At 40.2% G+C, this 20,705-nt stretch overlaps 1 protein-coding gene across 2 annotated transcripts in view; it reads right to left on the reverse strand.

The window, feature by feature from the left end:
• pemt (phosphatidylethanolamine N-methyltransferase) overlaps positions 1–20,705 on the reverse strand; it is an 81,442-nt gene that overhangs the window by 25,093 nt on the left and 35,644 nt on the right. For both annotated transcript variants that reach the window (XM_052020948.1, XM_052020947.1), the window contains one exon: positions 2,974–3,119. In XM_052020948.1, the coding sequence (XP_051876908.1) occupies positions 2,974–3,119 (146 nt within the window). The remainder of the gene's footprint in view (positions 1–2,973; positions 3,120–20,705) is intronic.

Genomic DNA, 20,705 nt, shown 5'->3' on the forward strand with positions numbered 1-20,705 from the left:
CCACAGGTACAACATTGTATAAGTTCCCTGCAATGCTCCACTGTAGAGTGAAAAATATAATCCAGTGCCACTGACGTGGAATTCATGTTGGAATTGCAAGGGTGACTTCGAGTGATGCAAAATGACATGCGATACAAATTACAATTAGGTATCCTATGCTTTGCGTGGATGCACATTTTAAGAGGGAATGTTTTCTAATAAGAGGGAATGTAAGCTTCAAATGCTGGATCTGAATTAAAAAAGACAATGGCATTTGAATGTCACATTTAATTGGCTGGCAACACACAGTGAGAAAGAGATAACTCAGGAATTGCTAACTGCCTCAAAGCTGTTGGCCGATTTGATTGTTGCAGATCATGCTTTCAACAGTTTTGTGGGCAACATCTTTGTGAACTTAAAGAAGGTCTAAATAAAAGGGCATGCCTTCAGATGCCCTGCTCCAAACAATTAAATGCAAGTATGCTTTAAAGCACACTAGTTTGCAAAAAGAGCCCCGGAGGTATACTTTGGAAAGAAATGAAAAGGAAAAGCAAAATTGAAGAAGGACGAGGTTAAAAGAGCAACACAAAGACAAAAGGTAGGAAAAGTATCACAGTTTCTTCCTCTCCAATCCTTACAACGTGATCATCAGGCAAGTTTAATGTTGAGACCTTGACTGCAAAGCTGCTGGTTGGTTTACCTGCTCAAAATAGGCAAGAAGTGGTAGTGAATGGTGGCAAAGGCCAAAATACACTTTTGGTGAGAGAAGTTGGGGAAAGGGTGTTTCAGAAAAGTGTCATGGGAGACCCTGGAGCAAGAGAAGTCATCACATTTCTAGGCATCCAGGGAAGCAGAAGTAAACAAGGGTAAAAACAATTACTTGGATCTCTTCAGAAGTTGGATCTTTTCCCATCTGGCTTCATGATTGAAATTGTGCCCGTTAAAATTGCAGTTGGAGTCTGATGACATCAAGTCAAAATTTATACAATTTAAGGAGGGACGACCAACTTCTGTGGTCTTTGTGGCTTGCACAGAGAGCATTAAGATTATAGACATGGGTGTCATGACAGGATATCAACTGTAAATTTGAGGAGGAGGGTCAGAGGATGAAAGTTTAGAGGAGATGTCAGGGGTAGGTTTTTTACACAGAGAGTGGTGGGTGCCTGGAATGCACTGCTGGAGTTGGTGGTAGAGGTTGGTACAATCGGAAAATTTAAAAGACTCTTAGATAGGCACATGGATGTAAGAAAAATGGAGGGTTATGGGCTGTATAGGAGGAAAGGGTTAGATTGATCAAGGAGTAAGTGTTTATATAGGTTGGTAAAACATCATGGGTCGAAAGGCACGTACTGTGCTGTACTGTTCTATTTCTATGTAAATCACCCAGCTACACACCAGTTTTAGGTGGTTGATATAAAATCACGTCTTATAAGTCTCAGATACCTTGGATAGAAGAGTGAATGAGTCGACATTGGACAAGACAAGGTCACAATCTGCTGCAAGGTCTCAAATAATTGAGTGATCTACTAAAACTCATTGCCTCAGTTGAAAAATGAACATTGTTAGCCATTTGGACAAGGTACTGCTGGGTGCTCGATGCTGACATTCAGGAGAGGAACAGAGGAAAGCAAATTTCAGAGCAAAAAATAGCACAATATTGTACAGATCAAGTTTCTGCAGCAACTTCGTTTGGTTTGGTGACACAAAAGACTGAAGATGCTGGAATATGAAGCAAAAAATAAACTGCAGGAAGAACTCAGTGGGTCAAGCAGCATCTGTAGAGGCAAAGGATGTTTCGGCTTGAGACGCTGATCCAAAGCAACAATCATCCCTTTGCCTTTACAGATGCAGCCCAATCCACTGCATTCTTCCAGCACTTTAATTTTTGTTTAGCTTGTTCCTCATGACAACCCCACTTCCCAATTACTGGATTTGTCTATAACTTTTGATGATTATCTTCTTTAAAAGAAACGGATTATGGCACAGTGTGCAACTAACCAACCAAATGCAAGCTGCTTGTGAGGCTGGTTATATTTCCCTTTAACAATTAATAATTTAACAATTCAGTTTGTCTAAATACCCTATAACTCTTCCAGATACTACAAGAAATTTATTGGAGTGTTTGGTAAGACACAGTTTTAAAACATAGTTGATCAATATCATTTTTCCAATTACTTGTAATATTATTAGGATTATTCACAGCATGTTTGACTAAGTATGAAACAATAAACAAAGGAAGAGTAATCACATTAAGTGTTACAAAATCTCAAAAAAAATATATCATCTTAAATTTGGCACTAAAGTTAGTGATCAGAGACAGTTTAGAAGCAGACATTTAAAGGCTGATTTTTTGATAGATGCTATTAATGGGAATATACATCTGGAGAACTGTCACTTTTGGGCAAGTAAGCTAAAAAAGAGTTCATTTGACTTCCTCAAATATTTTCGACAGACATAGTGGCAACTAAGTGCAAACACAAAGCAAAGCAGTCTCAGCAATTTCTCCATTCCAAAAAATACTGATTCCTTGTTAGGTTATATTTCCAACAACACCACTCGCATTAATGATCACTCATCTATGCCTCAGCAGCAAGTGTCACCAGGATGTCTGATTATAGGCGATTTTGCAACAAAGTCTAGATCTATCTCTATATCATAAGATAAGATGTATTTAAAACTGCAGCAGTTCCTCACTACAAAAGCAGCGGTCCAGGTTATGCGCCAATTCCTGGCCAATAGTTGAACCACCACAGTGCTCTGACTCAGAGGCAAATATATATCAATAAATAAAGTAACTGAATAAACAATAGACTCCACTGATATGCCTAGAAAAATCTTAACTCTTTCAGCACAGCTTTTAATAGAGATTATATCAATCGTACACCAACCAATCTGTAAAAGTAGGGCAAGTTTAAATCAGAGAAGCTGAACTTAATATTGAATCCCTATATGCTTCGCTATTATCACAGCAAAAGTAAAATGTAATTGTCTCACCTAAAAATGTCCCAATGAATCCTAGTGCAAAGAAGCTGCTCAGGACAAAGACGGTGCCTATCAGTAAAAGGCCGAAGCCTACGTATAGTGCTGCAGGACTGTCAAGGAGTTGGAGCTTTGGCTGAATCCTCATTGCTTCCGTGAAACTACAGGAAAGATACAGAGACCATTTGTTACATGACAAATTAAATGTGAGTTAGCTTTGTTGCTTGGACAATCCACTATTTTCTTTTTAGTTTGAATTCTTTTACCAACTACAAGATCAGATCAGAAGCCAGACAGTTATTAATTGAAATAATAACACAAAATCATTATTTTACACATGAATTCTGGGAAACAGAAGTGCCAGTAAGAGTAAATTAGCAGTACCATTTCAACTTGAATTAATCAATTCATTATAAATCAAAGTTGCCATTCTATATATTAATATAAAGGTGCAATTTTTAAAAATATCAGCATAATGAATCATACTAATCTGAATATTTGCCTTTAAGGAAATGATTATATTTTGCACATATTGCACATTTAGGAAGTCATAGTGAAGATAAATTTCAGTTTAACTTCAAAAGTGAATGAAACATTTAATAGCTGTCAGAGGTAGAATACAGCTTCCTTTTTTAGGTACTTCACATAACCAGCGAACACCAATTGAACATCAATGAGTTCTGGCCCAGTGATTTCAATGTTCAGCGTAGGAAACAGGCCCTTTGGCCCAACTCAGTGAGTGGTATAAAACCAGAAGATGCTAAAAATACTCAGCAGGTCAGGGAGCATCTGTGGAAAGAGAAACAGAGTTAATGTTTCTGGTCAGTGAGCTTTAGTCAGGGTGATTCATTCAGCTGATGAATGATCTTTGACCTGAAGCATTAACTCTCCACAGAAGCTGCCTGACCTGCTGAATATTTCCATTTTTTTCCCTGTTTTTATTACAGATTTATGCCAGCTGCAGTTTTTTTTCCCCTTTTCCAATGAGTGATAATGGAATCCTTTAGCAGGAGGTCAATATCTTGAGAGGCTCAGAGCACTTGAATGCAATGCTTAAGAAAACCTGTTTAAAGTTAGCTAGTTCCTTTCAAGGGGAGATACATTGTAACTGGAGCTGGTGTTGGTAGTCGAGCTGGAGAATTGTGAAGTATTTAAATAGATAATGGATAATTTACAGAAATATATTCTGTTAAGGCACAAAAACCCAACAGGGAAAGTGGTCTATCTATGGCTCACAGAAGAAATTAAAGATATAATTACGTCCAAGAAAGACCTTATAAGAAAGAAGTCAGCCCAAGGATTGGCAGCATTTTAGAACTCAGCAAATGAGGACCAAGACACTGATGGAGAAGGGGAAGATAGACTATGATACTAAACTGGCAAGAAACATAAAAGCAAACTGTAAGAGCTTTTATCAGTTTGTAAAAAGGAAAAGGCTAGCAAGGGCAAAAGAGAGTTCTTTATAGATAGAGGAGAAGAATTTATAATTGGGGGATGGGAATTGGCAAAGGATTTGAACAACTGCTTTATGTCTGTCCTCACAGGAGACACCGAAAGCCTGCCTGAAATATCAGAAAACCTAGTGAGAATGAGGAACTGAAGGAAATAGGAATTGGTATAAGAATATAGTGCTGTAGGAGTTGGTAACACAAAAAGCCAATAACTCTCAAGGATCTGATGGTCTATATCCCGGAGTTTTGAAAGGGATAGCAATAGTAAATGCTCTGAATGTCATTTTCCAAAATCCTGTGGATTGGAAGATAGGAAAAGTGATGCCACTGGAGAGAGAAAACAGGGAACTACCAGTGTGCAACTACTAGTGAATGCAGTGTGTTGTTATCTAAAAAAAGCTAATAAAAGATGTAAAGAGGAGCACCTCAAAAAAAATTGATAAGATTGAGCAGAGTCAGTATGGATTTATGAAAACAAACTCATGGTTGACAAATCTACTAGAGTTCTTTGAAAAGTTGACTCAGAGCATTGATAAGGGGAACACATTTAGATTTTCAGAAGGCTTTCAGTAAGGATCTACACAGGAGCTTGGTCAACAAGGTTAGAGCACATGGAGTCAGGGCTAATATAATTAACATTTGAGAATTAGTTATTGGACAGAAAGATCTTTTTGGGAATAGATCTTTTTGAGGTTGGCAGAATGTGATCAGTGCAGGGATCAATGCTTGGGCCCTAGATGTTCATGGTCTATATCAGCAAGTTGATTTAGGAAATCCAATGTCACATTTTCAAGTTTGCTGACCGTATAAAGCTAGGCTGGATTATGAGCAAGGAGGAGAATGTAAAGAGGCTTCAATGAATGGAAACCAGCTGAGTAAATGGCCAAGAGCATGGCAGATGCAATAATGTGTAAAAAAAAATGTGTAGGCATCCACTTTAGGGCACAAAGCAGAGTGTTTTTGAAACAGTGAGAGCTTGAGTAATGTTTTGTTCAAAGGGACCTAAATAAACTTGCATACAATTCACTAAAAGCCAACATACAATTGTAGCAAGGGCTTAGGAAGACAAATGGTAACTTGATCTTTATTACACAATTATATAGGGCCTCGATGAGATCGCACCTAGAATATTGTGTACAGTACTGGTCTCCTTACTTAAAGGATATATATGCTATAGAGGAAATGCAGCAAAAATTCACTAGATTTGTCCGAGGGATGGCGGGTTTGCAATATAAAGAGAGATTAAGTAGATTAGACCTATACTGTCTGGAGTTTTGAAGAATGAGAGGAGATCTGATTTTAACTTACAAAGTTCTTACTGGGCTTAAAAGGCTGGATGCAGGGAGAATGTTTACCTTAGATGAGCTAATTCTGGCCATTGGCAGAAAGCATAAAAAAAATTCAATTAATCTTGAGAAACAGTATGAAGTAAAAACCAAAATATGGCAGATACTGCAATTCTGTATTTATCCAGAATTAGGAGGGGCAAACAGAGCTAACAGTTCAGGTCAATGATCTTTCAGCAGAACTGGAATACATTAGCGACCACGTCAGTTAAAGTAGTGTCAGGGTAAAAAGTTAGGGTAGAATGTGGGCAGCTGAGATGTTACAAAGGGCAGAGTTCTGTAACAGGGAAACTCCAGTCCTCCATTTCCATTCGCTCTGATGTACCCATAACCAAGGCACTTTACAAATTTCTGGCCTTACCATTGTTTAACAACAAGGACAGCAGAGAAGCTAACACTCCTGTGACCTACCCAGTTTTCCTCCACCAGATTCCTGAGCCACGAAAGCCTTTTTGCCTGATTTTTACGGTTCTTTCTTCCTTCACTATTTTATGTTATCATTTAAACCCCCTCTGGACTCATCTTTTGCTTCTATAACATCTTACTATCACCTCATTCTGTCGTGCGCGGTCATTTGCAATTAAATTGCTTGCATATTTCTCAAATGCTGCATTATTTGCTGAGACCTTTCAGTATGTTCTGTTTGAATGGGAAGAATTCTTTTCCTTGTACCAGATGCAGTATTTTAGAATATAAACTAAATCATGAACAATTCTACCTCACCTAGTTTGTTTGAAGCACCAACTATTCCCAACTTCATAAAAGTGCAAAATATGCATAACTATCAATGGCTGGATAATCTTCATCCAGTTTCTTTGGCATGTGCTTACAACAAAATATGTCTTCATCATTTAGCACTTACTTAAGAGGGTTGACACAATGGTAAGAGAAACTAAAAGATACCATGCATGAAAATTGTGGATACCCTGCTGACATAAGTCTAAGATGCATTCTGGTATTGCACAGGAAAGTTTTGCTCTTTAATTCACTGTTCTTATCATACAAGTTCTGTTGGCCACAACAGGTCTCTGAAAATTCTGTTGCATTTCATTGATATCTCATGGTTTGACAAATACAAAATGAAGACAAACAACAACAAGGAAACCAAGCTACCATAATAGTTTACATAACTCAGGTAAGGCAAGAGAAGGTGCACTATATTCAGCTTCAATGCTCCTGGATTAATGACACAAACACTTGCTCCAGCTTTTAGCTGTGACGACTGTAAAATGAGCCAAGGGAAATAATCAGGGGACCAGAAATACTCATTATTATTGAGGCTCACTGTTAAATCCACATGAGGTACTGGGGTTAAGTGCCTATATGATGCACTAACAAGCATCAAAAAAAACGTCAAGAAAGAGGAGAGATAATTGGCAAAAAAACACAGTACAAAAGAAAACAAAAGCTTGATTTGTTTTCTAAAGCATTATCTGTGGATTCAGCCGAAACTTTCAACAATATAGCTTGTCTCTTGGGCTTTAGGTCAATTTTCAGACAGTGTGTGTCTAGTTCTTGTGGATTTGAAATATCAAGTCTGACGTCTGTTACCGAGAGTAGAAAATTGACTTTAGGTCCCTGTCCCAAATATTACGTAAATGGCACAAATTCCACTCATTTTAAAGCTCTCTACAGATAAAGACAAATGTCCAAGAAGTCAGTCACTCCTGAACTAACTCAGCACTGCACAGCTGACCCGCACCTATTCACCGAGCAATCTGGATCACAGTCCTGATATTAAAAAAAGGTGCATTTACTGTGTCCAATCCGTCTTTGTTTGAGACATTGAATTTAGCCTACCTATCACTTCCCAGGCTAAAATCACAACAGGGCTTTTCAAGCTAAGGATCCACTAAGGATCCAGTAGGTGATAAAAGAAATGAACAAAGATGGTCTCAGCAAGGGAGGACCAGAACTTCAATATCCTTATGGTCATCAAAAAGCAAAATACTGCAGATGCTGGAAATCTGAAATAGAACAGAAAATGATGGAAAGAGTTAACTGGTCAAGTCGCAGCTGTTAAGAAGGAAAGAGTTAAGATTTCAGGTTAATGATCCTGATGGTTATTGACCTGAAACATTATCCTTCTGAATGAGTTGAAGGAGAAGCAGGGAGATTCTTTGCTTCATGGAGGGCAGAAGACCAGCCAGAATCATGATGAAGAGAAACTGGCAGGAGGTGCCCAGAGAACATGGAGAGAGACATCAGGTACTAGTGGGTAGCAGCCAGGCCAAAAACAAGAGATGCCATCTCCTCAGGGGGAGAGAAAAAAAAACAGAACACTGGAAGAACTCAATAGGTCAAGCAGCAAGATATTTTGGGTTGAGACCTTGCATCTAAACTGAGAAGGAAGAGGAAAAATTACCAGTATATAGCACTATAAGGGAGAAGTGGCGGGGGGGGGGGGGGGGGGGGGCGGGTGAGGGAGGTTGGGATAGACTGGTAGGTGATAGGTGGAAAGATGGGGAGGGGATGATGGGTGGATGGAACCAGGTGGAGGAGGGGATTGGAAAGACTAACAAAGGGATAACTAAGTGGACAGGTGAGTACGTGTAGGAGAATAACACGTGTGTGAGTTAGCTGAAATTGCAAAATGTAATGTTCCTACCATTGGGGTGTAAGCTACCCGAGTGGAACGTCAGGTGCTGTTCTTCCAATTTGCATCTGGCCTCTCCACAGTAATGGAGAAGCCCAACGACAGACAGATCGGTGTGGGAGTGGGGGAGCTGAAATGACACGCAACCGAAAGCTCGGGATGGCTGTTGCAGGCAGAGTGCAGGTGCTCTGCAAAATGGTCAGCTAGTCTACACTTGGTTTCTCAGACGAGGTGGAGGCCATCTCATGTGCAACAAATGCAGTAGACCAGGTTGGAAGTGGTGCAGGTGAATCTCTGCCTCCCTTGGAAGGGCTGTTTAGGTCCCTGGATGTTAGTGAGGGAGGAGGTGAAGGGACAGGTGTTGCACCTCCAATGGTTGCAGGGGAAAGTGCCAGGGGATGGGGAGAGGTGGGTTGGGAGGGATGAGTGGAACAGCAGACAGTGGTCCATGCAGAAAGCAGAAAGGGGGGTGGGGGAGGAGGAGGGAAAGATGTAACTAGTGGTGGGATCACGTTGGAACTGGCAGAAATGGCAGATGATGACACGTTGGATGGGGAGACTAGTGGGGCAAAAGGTGAGGGAATTCTATCTTGTTCTGTACGGGGAGGGGTGAGAAATGGAGAAAATGAGTGCAAGGGCTCCATCAACTGTGGCAGAGGGTGGACACTTCCAAAGTCCGAGAGCTTATGCCTCATCTTGAGACTGGACATCTATTGTACAGATAAGTTGGCTGGGACTAGGGAATTAGAAGCTATCAAAATGGGGGAGGACATGAGAGGTGAAAGTGGGAAGGGACTGGACAAGGGGAGACAGGATGGAGTCCAGAAATGAAGAAACAAATTCACTGGGGCAAGAGCAGGCAGAAACAATGGGTCTACCAGGGCAGTCCCATTTTTGGCTCTTGGGTAAGAGATAGAAGTGGGCTGTACAGGGTTGGGGCATCATGAGGTTGGAGGCTGTGGAGGGGAGATCTCCTGACATGGAACAGTCTGGGAGATGTGGCCTGGTGTTCATTAGTGGGGAGACTCTGCAGGTTAGAGGTCAGTCTACTAGACAACAATGACACCCTCCCGGCCAGCAGGTCAAATGATGAGATCAGGTTTGGTCTTAAGTGAGTGGAGTGATACATGTTCCAAGGGGGTGAGATTGGAATGGTGAGAGAAGTAGAGAAGTCAAGGCAGTCAATGTCAAGGGGAGAGGTTGCACATTAATACTGCTCCAAGGACTTTGATGGTGCATCATGTGTGAAAAGGTTGATGCAGGTGCATAACAATTTTTTGGCACATCATGCAGCTATCTCACTGATTGTCATGAAAGAACAGTGATGTTTTCTGTGAAGTGAGCTGACTGCTGGTATTAAGGAGCTGACTGCTGAGTCAAAGGGGCTGGTGAACAGCGGGGGCACAGATCTGGAGAGCAGATGTACGATCTGTCACTGCAGGTGATTTAATGACATTAGTTATGGTACTGTATTAAATGGAATTACACTTAACAGAAAATTGTCTTCTATGTGGAGCCTTAAAAGTTATTCCCAAATCTATGGCTCTGAGTGCAGATGAATATCCCATCTATACCTCCCATAATTTTGTTTACACTAATTAGGTTCCCCCTCAGCTGCTCCAAGGAAAGCAAACCCAGACTATCCAGTTTCTCTTCATAACCTAAATGCTCCATCCCAGGCAGCGTCATGGTGAATCTCCTCTGCACCTTCATTAGTTCATTCACTTCCTTAATGGGTGGCAACCGAATTGTACACAGTTGTGACCAAACCGATGTTTTATTAAGTCATACCATAATAACCCAGGTCTTAAATTCTATGCCCCACCTAATGAAGGTTAGTATCTCGTCTGCCTTCTTCACTGTCTTATCGACCTGAGCTGCTGCTTTTGGGGACCCTTGGATTTGTAACCATAGTCCTTCTGTCATTGACAAATGAATCCAAGAGGCTGATGATGTGGCTGTATCTCTCACTTCCACACTTATAACCTCCCTCTCTGTGCACAGAACCTGCAGGAAATCATAAATTGGTCATGTCAGCATGTCCAGTGAGGGCCTCCCTTCACTACCAGCTGCCAGGACCTTTGTCCTATGTGATATGCTAAGCACAATCCTGTTGCATTTCCTGCTCTTGCAGGAGGGTTTCTGATGAGGCTGAGCCTTCTGATGTTGTGCAAGAGGGATCAGTCAATGACGATGTACGAAATATGTCTGGGAATACTGCAAGCTGCCCCGAATGTTGTGCATAAACTGGAATCTGATCTTAACGAACCTAATGATGTTCCCTACCAGGCTTCTAGTGCTTTCATGGTCATGGTACTCCGCTGTACTAACTGGACTCTGGACAAGTCACATGGAGGAGTTAATTTTTTTTAACTCCAAAATCATGTCAGCACAGAACCTGAACTATACGGGAGACCGCTGCATTACAGGTAACAGAAATTCATCCTTACAGAATTCACAAATCACTACCCAAAAATTTGAGATACGGAATAAATTTGCTCTCATGGAATCTATATGAAATAAAGTAAATAAATAAACATCTTTTCCAGCCCTGAACAAGGATCTCAACTCAAAACATCGACTATCCATTTCCCTCCACAGATGCTGCCTGACCCGCTGAGTTCCTCCAGCATTTTGTGTGTTGCTCCAGAATTCCAGCATCTGCAGTCTCTCGTGTCTAGATTTTTTTTCAACTCATGTTTCTTCTTGCATACACAGGTGATACTGCTTTAAATTAAGGAAAATCAAGATATGGACTATTTGCTAACAATGTACCCCTATAGTATCAACGAATTTCAACTAAACAAAATATAAAATAGAAGGAACTCCAAGTTGGCCTCTACATTTTTTGAGGCTGCCTAGATACATCTAGGTTTATAAGAATGATATCTACATTCTAATGTAAATTTATGGCTTTATTCACAGTGGGAGACTTTTCCATCTATTATTGTTATATGTTTATAACTTCTGATTATTTTACCAAGTATAATTATAACCCACTTCATGCGGATGTGGTAAGTAAATACTAATCTATATGTAACCTTCCACTTCAGAAAAATATCTTAATTTGTCCAAAGCAACATTTCTCAGTTTTCTGGAATGTTAAAGTAGATCAACAGACCACTTGTAGCAGAAATATTCCTGTGTGGGTCATTAATCTCTCTTCAGATGTTAATACCCCACACAGGACCCTCTTAAGAAACAGTTTTGCACATTTAATTTTAGTCAGATGTAGCTGGTAAGCAAAAATCTTTCAGCAGTTTTGTTAATTTAGCAGTTTTCTGGGTTTTAACAGCAAGTCCAGTATATTATTAGAATTCACTGGTCAGGAAACTCCAAAATATCCACTCCCCCCTTTGCCACAGTTATTTCAAAGAAAATTTGGTAGATACGGAAGCAGATTCCAGCTCCTTTCACAGCTTACTTAGAAACTCCTCTCTTTGGGTTCAGGATCAAGCTGTTTGGATGATTAAAAATCTTGACCCAGCTATAACAGATCATTCTGTGGGTGGAACAGGAACAAGTTTATAAATTGTTGGATTGATTTGGAGATAAAAGTACAAATATAATCTTGTTTTTGTCTAAACATCAAGAATCTGTGAGTGTAGATTCTCTACTGGCTACAGGAAAGCAATGTACAACTAAACCTATAACAGACAGTTTATCTTCATTACTTATCCAGCAAACTGCAGTAAGTAGAGGCCTAATACTTAGTGAAAATTACATTCATAAGCAAAATCCCGGTCAATTAAAAGCATTTATTTCTCAATTTAGGATGACATCATGCAACCATCATGTAAACTGGATCCAAAATCAGCATGATAATAAGTAACAGAAGGCAGAGGGTGATGGTGGAGGGTTGCTTTTGTGATTGGGAGCTTGTGAGCAGTAGTGTACTACAGGAACTGGTGTTAGGTCTCTCACTGTTTGTAATATACATTAACAATTTGGATATGAATGTAGAAGATATAACTAGTAAGTTTGCAGATGACACAGAAATTAGTGTTCTTGTTGATAGCAAGGCAGGTATTCGTAGGCTAAAAGATAATACTAATCAGGTGAAAGATGGGCAGAGCAATAGCAGATTGAATATAATCTTTATAAGTGGGTGAAGACACCCTTATTAGTAAACCCAAAGTGCAAGACATGCACAATGAATGGTCGGGCACCAGTGAATATTGAGGAACAGATGGACTTCAGTGCATAAATCCAAAGATCTCTGAAGGTGGCAGGTATGGTGGTGAAGAAGGCATACAGGATACTTACCGTTATTAGCTGGGGCGCAGAACATAAGATTAGGGAGGTTATGGTACAACTTCCTAGAACATTAGTTGGACGCAGTTGCTGTACTGCACACAGTTCTGATCACCACAAAACAGGAAGGACATGAAGGCACTGGAGACAATGCAGAGGAGACTCAGCAGGATGTTGCCTGCGATAGAGTATTTCAGTTATGTGGAAAGACTGAATAGGCTGGGTTTTGTTTCCCTTGGAGTGCAGGAGGCTCTGGGTGGGGGCCCAACCTGATGGAGTTATACAAAATCATGAGGGGCATAAATAGGGAAACTTTTCTCCACAGCAGAGTTATCTAAAACTAGAGGGTATAAGTTCAGGGTAAGGGGTGAAAGGTTTAGAGGACCTGAGCAAGACCTTTTTTTTTTACCCGGAGGGTGGTTGGAATCTGGAATGTACTACCAGAGATATAGTGGAGGCAGGTTCTGTCACAACATTTAACTATCTAGGTGAACATTTGAGTTGCCAAGGCAGAGGAGGCTGCGGACCAAATGGAATTAGTAAAGAGTGACTTGATGGTCAGTGTGGACACGAGGGACTGTTTCTGTGCTGTATTATTCTCTAATTCTAAAAAGCAACAGAAAATCTAAGGAGGGGAAAATAATACTTTCCAGATAGATAAAGGGCAGGGCTAATTTTTTTGGAGGTAAGAAATATTTTAAAAGCAAGGATATTTAATTATTGGCTGCTTATGATACCACAAATACCAGCCAACATGGAGGTGACAGGACAATTTCTTTATCAAACTGCTTGAAGACCAAAATACATTTAATTGACTGAGATTTACCTCATGGATGTAATTTATTCTAAGTAGCTACCCTCTATTCACCTTAGTTTGTGAGATAATTAAGCTAGATACGATCTGTTGTGGGTTTGGTTGTGTGTTTGGTCTCCTGCTGCTGGTTGAGAAGCAACTAAACAGTCTATGTAAATCATCAGTCTGCTGAGAACAGATACCGCTATAAATCCTGGCAGAACACGTACTCTGCCTCAAATTTACTTGTGGACAGAGCCCAACTCACTGACTGACCCTGTGGTGTCAATTCTTACTTTATTATGTATTGCTCTCGTCATAGAGGAGATGTGAAGGTTCAGAAAAAGAGTTTAGAGCTGCAGAATGTGGATCAAAGAATCTCTTAATAGATTCATAAAACTGTTTTTGTAGGAGGAGTATTTTACTTTTCTATTTCTTTCTTCATGGTACTGGAAATCACAGAGCTCATAAGCTCTTCAAAATGAATTTATATTGAATGGAGGTGTAGCCTAGAAATTACTGTCAGCTGAATTATTTTGAAATCTTTTTTTTATCTCTGTGGCATTCCTATCAAAGCAATCTTGAACTTTCAGAGGTCAAGTCGACGTTCATTAATCTTTTTCATTATTACAGGCTGGAGGCCAATGGAGAATTTTGGTGTTATCTTTTTCAAGTGAAAGCTTTTCTTTACAGAGGAATAAGCCAAGGCTTTGTGAATTAACTACTTTTGAGGCTTTTATTGTTTTCAAAGAGGTTAAAGTATTATTGAGAAATCGATAATTTCTTGACTCTGTCTCGAATCAATCCATTTTGTTTTTATATTTCAGTTTAGTATAATTTTACTGTTTGCTTTAGAGTGAGCATGAGTGTTTATGAAATGTTATACAACCTTTAGTGTCTCAATTTCATTCTAATATTCCAGATGACTCTGTGTGTAAGGTCATGTTTTGTTTCATAGGGAGCAAAGATTATTTAATGAAAATGGATTGTTGCAATTGGAACTAGGAAAATTAGATCAAGAGGGAGTTTACATTGTGGAAAGGTTGCTGAGAAATCAGTCTGCAGTGTCTTTAAACAGCAAACAGTTTCTGATTTACCACTGGACCCATTTCAGTTATTTCCCCAAATGTAGTGTCCGAACAGTGGCACAGCCAAAGGACCACGTTAGAAATTAAACAATTTCCATTTACATGGGACAACAAACAATATGCTGGAGGAATTCAATGGGTTGAGCAGCACCTGTGGGGGAAGGGTGGGGGGAAGAACTGTCAATGCATCAGGACTGAGTACAGAGTTTCAACCCAAAACATTGACAATTTCTATCCCCACATGATGCTGCTTGACCTGTTGAGTTCCTCCAGCAGACTGTTTGTTGCTCCAGATTCCAGCATCTGCTGTCTCTTGTGTCTCCATTTACAGGGGACTTTTTTTTAATATTAAATGTACTGAGGCGATCTACAGAGGAAAAAGTAATGAAGAACCGAATGATCACTGGGTCATTATGGGATAGTTAAAAGAAGTAACCAATAGTTATAAAAGCAAAAATCTATTTACAAAAAGAGAACATAGATTACAAAAAAGAGCAGTAGAACAAATTAGTGAAGGAGTTTCCAAAGGGAGGACATTACTCTGCTAACTTTTAGTAACAGCTGTAAGAAATGGCAAGTCCAAGTGACCAATCTGATGAGTTCAGTTACTTCTTTCATTATACATTAGGGCATAACTACATTTTGACCTCCATTATCATTTGTACAATCTGACAAAATGTTTATTTAGCATTTCTATAAGCCATTCATTCTTCGTAACAAGATTTCCCTTCCATTCCTAAATAAATTCACAATATGCTTATAAATAAAATCTTACGACTTCATTTAATTTATATACATTCTGACTTCCCTTGCATTTCTCCACAACACATTCTGCTTCTCCATAAGTTAATTTATTATTACTAGCCGTAGTCTTATTAAATGAATACATGTTACATTTGAGTCTAATCTACTTATCATGGAACTTGATCCCTTGATGCACCCATTTTCTTATCTTAAAAATATACCCATTTCTAACTCTATGTTTATCTACTTTCAGGGATTTCATCTGTTATGCCTCAATAATTTGTGTCAGTCCAACACTTACAACTGTGCATAACTACATTATGTTCATAATTTCTAAGTGCTTCTCCTAACCTGATCAGTTGTAAGAGACAGATCCAGAGTTTCTCGTGAATATATCCTCCCCTATCCTGCAACTAAGTTTGGCAGGATCCAATTTTTGAACTGGCATAAATTGATAAATGTTGATTTCACCACACACAGAGCGACAAAAAATCCATCATTAATAGCTGGAATTCATTAATAATACAATCACTGGATAAAAATGTCAAATGCAGCAATTTGAGGAGCTCCAACTTATATTTTTCCAATGCTTTTTCTCATGCAATAACATCATGAACACAATGACTTAAACCAGATAAGATTTATATTATTGATTTATGCATATTTACTTTACATTTTAACAGGTGATTATATAGCACGTGATTGATAAATTTTCTGCTCCACTTGGCCAGATTTTACTTGCACGGGCCCATTATCTGTATTCACCATTGCAAATTACACTACCCTAAACTTGGCTGACTCTGGAAGGCAAAAACTGCTTTCCCAGATGGCCCTGGAGTTCAAGTGATAAAGCCTGAATGGTACGGTATAGGGGGCCAGAGCAAGTTCCTGCCATAAAACAGATCTAGAAGTCTTCGACAGTCAGCAAGACCCATTGCCACTGTCTTTACTCTTAGTTTTCTTCACCACAGCCCCACAAACCATAATGATATCAATGGGCTTGTGGATCCTGCTCCAAGATCATTTTAGTGCAAGATCCTTGAAAAGATTCCCCAGCAGGTACATTTGGGACTTCCACATTAATAAGAAACATCAAAATGTCTGTGCAGAATTACTCCCAGCAAAATCCAGGCCTAAGAAACCATTCATGATATGACCTGCATGGTATAATACCACATGTGCTGTCATGTCTATTTCTCCAGTCTTTTTGAGCACTGGAGTGATTGACAGTTCAATGAAGTTAGGTCAAACATAACTCTATGTGTCCAGGAAAGTTTCCTGAGCTGATGTATAGAGGGCCCTACTCAGGAGGGTGCAATACTGGACTTCCTCTTAGGGAACGAGGCAGGGCAAGTAACTGAAGTTGCAGTCAAGGAGCATCTTGGCTCTAGTGACCATAATTCTATTAGTTTTAAGATAGTGACGGAAAATGATAGGACAGGTCCACAGGTTAGGATCCTAAACTGGAGCAGGGCTAATTTTAGGGGAATTAGGCAGGATCTAGCAGAGGTCAATTGGGTAAGCCTGGTTGAAGGGAATGGAACGAATGGCAAGTGGGAGGCTTTTAAGAGTGTGATATCAAGAGTCCAGGGGCAGCATGTTCCTGTTAGGGTGAAGGGGAAACCTGGCAAGTTTAGGAAACCCTGGCTGATGAGAGATATTGAGGCTCTGGTCAAGAAAAAGAAGAAAGCATACATTTGGGTTTCGGGGGTCAGGGATGAGTGAATCACTGGATGACTATAAAAAGATTAAGAATACACTTAAGAGGGAAATCAAGAGGACAAAGAAAGAATATGAGGTGGATCTGGCAGGTAAGGTTAAGGAAAATCCCAAGAGGTTCTATTGCTATATTAAGAGTGAAAGGGTGGCCAGGGAGAGAGTAGGTCTCCTTAGCAGGGCCACCTGTATCTCAAGCCGCAGGAGATGGGTGGGATTTTTAATGAATGCTTCTCCTTGGTGTTTACTGAGGAGAAAATCATGGTTGCTCAAGAGATAAGGGAAACAAGTTGAGATATTTTGGAGGACAGTCATATTACCAGGGAGGAGGTACTTGCAGCCTTACAATGCATTAAGGTGGATAAATCCCTCTGACCTAGTGGGAGGCTAGAGAAGAAATTACAGAAGCCCTTGCAGAAATATTTGGTTCATTGTTAGCACTGGTGAAGTTCCCAAAGACTGGAAGGTGGCTAATGCCATTCCCTTGTTTACGAAGGGTAGCAAGGACAAGCCAGGGAACGACAGGCCAGTCAGCCTGACATCAATGGTGGCGAAGTTACTGGAAGGAATTCTGAGGGACAGGATCTACCAGCATTTGGAGAGACAAAGTCTGATTAGGAAGAGCCAGCATGGCTTTGTGCATGGAAAGTCGTGTTTGATGAATTTTTTTTAAAGAGTTTTTTGAAGAAGTAACCAAAAGGGTAGATGAGGGTAGGGCCGTGGATTTTGTCTGTCGGGACTTTAGCAAGGCCTTCGACAAGGTTCCACATGGCAGGCTGGTCTGGAAGGTTGGGTCGCATGGGATCCAGGGAGAGCTAGTTAGGTGGAAGCAGAGAGTGGTGGTTGAAGGTAGTTTCTCGGAATGGAGGCCAGTGATTAGTGGTGTGCCACAGGGGTCAGTGTTGGGACCCTTGTTATTCGTTATTTATATAAATGATTTGGATGCGAATGCAGAAGGCTTGATCAGTAAGTTTGCTGATGACACAAAATTAGGAGCTGTTGTTAATAGTAAAGAAGATTATCGTACATTACAGGGGGATCTTGATCGGTTAGGGAAGTGGGCCGAGGAGTGGCAAATGGATTTGAATACAGATAAGTGTTAGGTGATGCATTTTGCAAAGTCAAACCAGCAGAGGACTTATATTATAAATGGTAGGGCATTAGGGTGTGTAATAGAAATCAGGGACCTAGGAGTACGTGCATAGTTTGTTGAAAGCAGCGTCACAGGTACAGGGTGGTGAAGAGGGCATTTAGCACGCTGGCCTTCATCAGTTAGGGCACTGAGTACAGAATTGGCACATTATGTTGCAGTTGTGTAAGTCGTTGGTGAGGCCACACTTGGAGTACTGTGTACAGTTTTGATCACCCTGTTATAGACAAGACCTGGTTAAACTGGAAGGAGTGCAGTGAAGATTTACAGGGATGTTCTCAGGTCTAGAAGAAGTGAGTTATAGGGAGAAGTTGGCTAGGCTAGGTCTTTATTCCTTAGAATGAGAGGCGACCTCATAGAAGTGTTTAAAATTATGAGAGGCATAGATAAGATGGATGGTAACAGTCTTTTCCCCAGGGTAAAAGAGACTAAAACTAGGAGCATAGGTTTAGGGTGAGAGGGGAAAGATTTAAAAGGGACTTGAGGGGCAACTTTTTCACGCAGGGAGTGGTGACTCTATGGAATGATCTGCCAGAGGAAGTGGTTGAGGCAGGTACAGTAGTATCATTTAAGAAGCATTCAAATAGGTACATGGAGGTTCGGGCTTGGAGGGATATGGGCCGAACACAGGAAAGTGAGACTAGCTGGGTGGGCACTTTGGTTGGCATGGACTCATTGCATTTTTCAATCTAGCATCTATTCCCTTGAACCTGTTCTGCTGGACTTTAAATATAATTCAAGCATTTTTGTTCAGTATTTCGGCTGCTCATCCCACCATCAAGGTGACAAAATACCATTTAGCTTATCTGTCCAGGATGAAGTATCACTATGCTCAGATCAAAGAATCCCCCCAATACCTGTTCTTGTCCAAACTCCAGAAAATCCCCTGTTGCATGAACCATCCTCCACTCAACCCCCAGCCCCCATACTCCCCCATCCCCTTTTCTTCCCACTGAGTTCCTCCAGCAGATTGTTTGTTGCTCCAGATTCCAGCATCTGCAGTCTCTTGTATGCTTCCTGGACTGGAGGGCTTGAGTTATAAGGAGAGTCTGGATAGCCTGTGGCTTTTCTCCCTGGAGCGTAGGAAGCTGAGGGGTGACCTTATAGTGTTATATAAAATCATGAGGGGCATAAATAAAATGAACAGTTACAGTCTTTTCTCCAGGGCAAAGACAAACTCATTTAAGGTGAGAGGAGAAAATTTTAAAGGAGACCCGAGGGGCAAATTTTTCATGCAGAGTGTAGTAGGTATGTGGAATGAGCTGGCAGAGGAAGTGGTAGAGGCAGGTACAATTACAACGTTTAAAAGACATTTAGACAGGTACAGGGATAGGAAAGGTAGGCAATTTGGTTGGCATGGATGAGTTGGGCTGTATAACTCTATATATGAAAGGATCCTGAACTGTTTAGACCTGCCTCCTGAGTGACCACTTTCAGTAGAGCATTTTGAAAATACCTCATTCTCTATGCTGCTCCAGGGTGTGAACAACATCTTGGCACATAAAGATTCACTTGTCCATGGATTTAAATCTTACAAAAAGTTGTAGAAAGGTGGTATCCCGGTTAAACTTAAGTACATTGCAGAACCTCATATACTTTACTGAGTTTCATTAAGTAACATAAAAATGTGAATAAAGTTAACCATGACTCCTGCTGTTGCCGGACTCTGCTTGCTTACTTGATGACCTCACCTCCAATTCTCTTCTTGCTGAAAAAAGCGAATTTTCTTTTTCATATTGGGCAGAAGCTTTTTTGCTTTTTGTTTATTGAATGTCTAAGTGTTGGTGAAGGTGCTATACAAGATTGTGGTATAGAATAAGCATAGATTTTTCCTAAACACTTTTCTTGCCTTTCTTTTCATCTGTTCTTTCCTCCAGTTTAACTGTGCAATCATTTTTCATAGTTTAGACCCTCATGTTCTCGAATCATCACTCCTGCTGACTTCTGCACTGGCTGATCTCCCAATATGGCACTAAAAAGAAAATAAAAACTTCTAAGTTATACCTCCTGATTCTAGATATCTTAGGCTGGTGACCCAGCTACCATGATCATGATGGAAGTTTAATCATTTCCTAATCAAAGCCCACTCTTAGAACAAAACAGACTTAACCTTTACCCTGATGATTCATCAGGAGCTATGAGCATAGCTCAACAACTGTTGTAATTAATTAGTAATTAAAAGGACAAAAAGAAATAGCATCACGTTTATTGACAAGTAGGGTTTTCATGTTCTTAGTACTTCTATATCACCATGACGCCAATAGTGATGCATTTGGATAAAATTCATTTATCTAGTATCCTATTGTAACCCAATTTGCTAATCTGTTTGGTTTGGTGTATGATGAACTGTGACTAACAGCCAATTCCAAATAGGTACTAATGTTCTTTATTCCGCAGAGAAATTTTAACTATTGGGGAAACTGTATGCAACTTCTAAACATGACTGTTCACACTGCTAGTCTCATTGATACACTCTCAAATTCAAATGTCTCCAAACAGATCAGGGAAGGAAAGAAAGGTACCAAGATCACCTGTTTGCAACATCGCTGGAGAACAGGGATATCCTACAGATAACCTTGGGCAGAAGGAAGGAGAAAAGACCAAAAAAG

The sequence above is a fragment of the Pristis pectinata genome, chromosome 8 (assembly GCF_009764475.1).
Source record: "Pristis pectinata isolate sPriPec2 chromosome 8, sPriPec2.1.pri, whole genome shotgun sequence".
NCBI lineage: Eukaryota > Metazoa > Chordata > Chondrichthyes > Rhinopristiformes > Pristidae > Pristis > Pristis pectinata.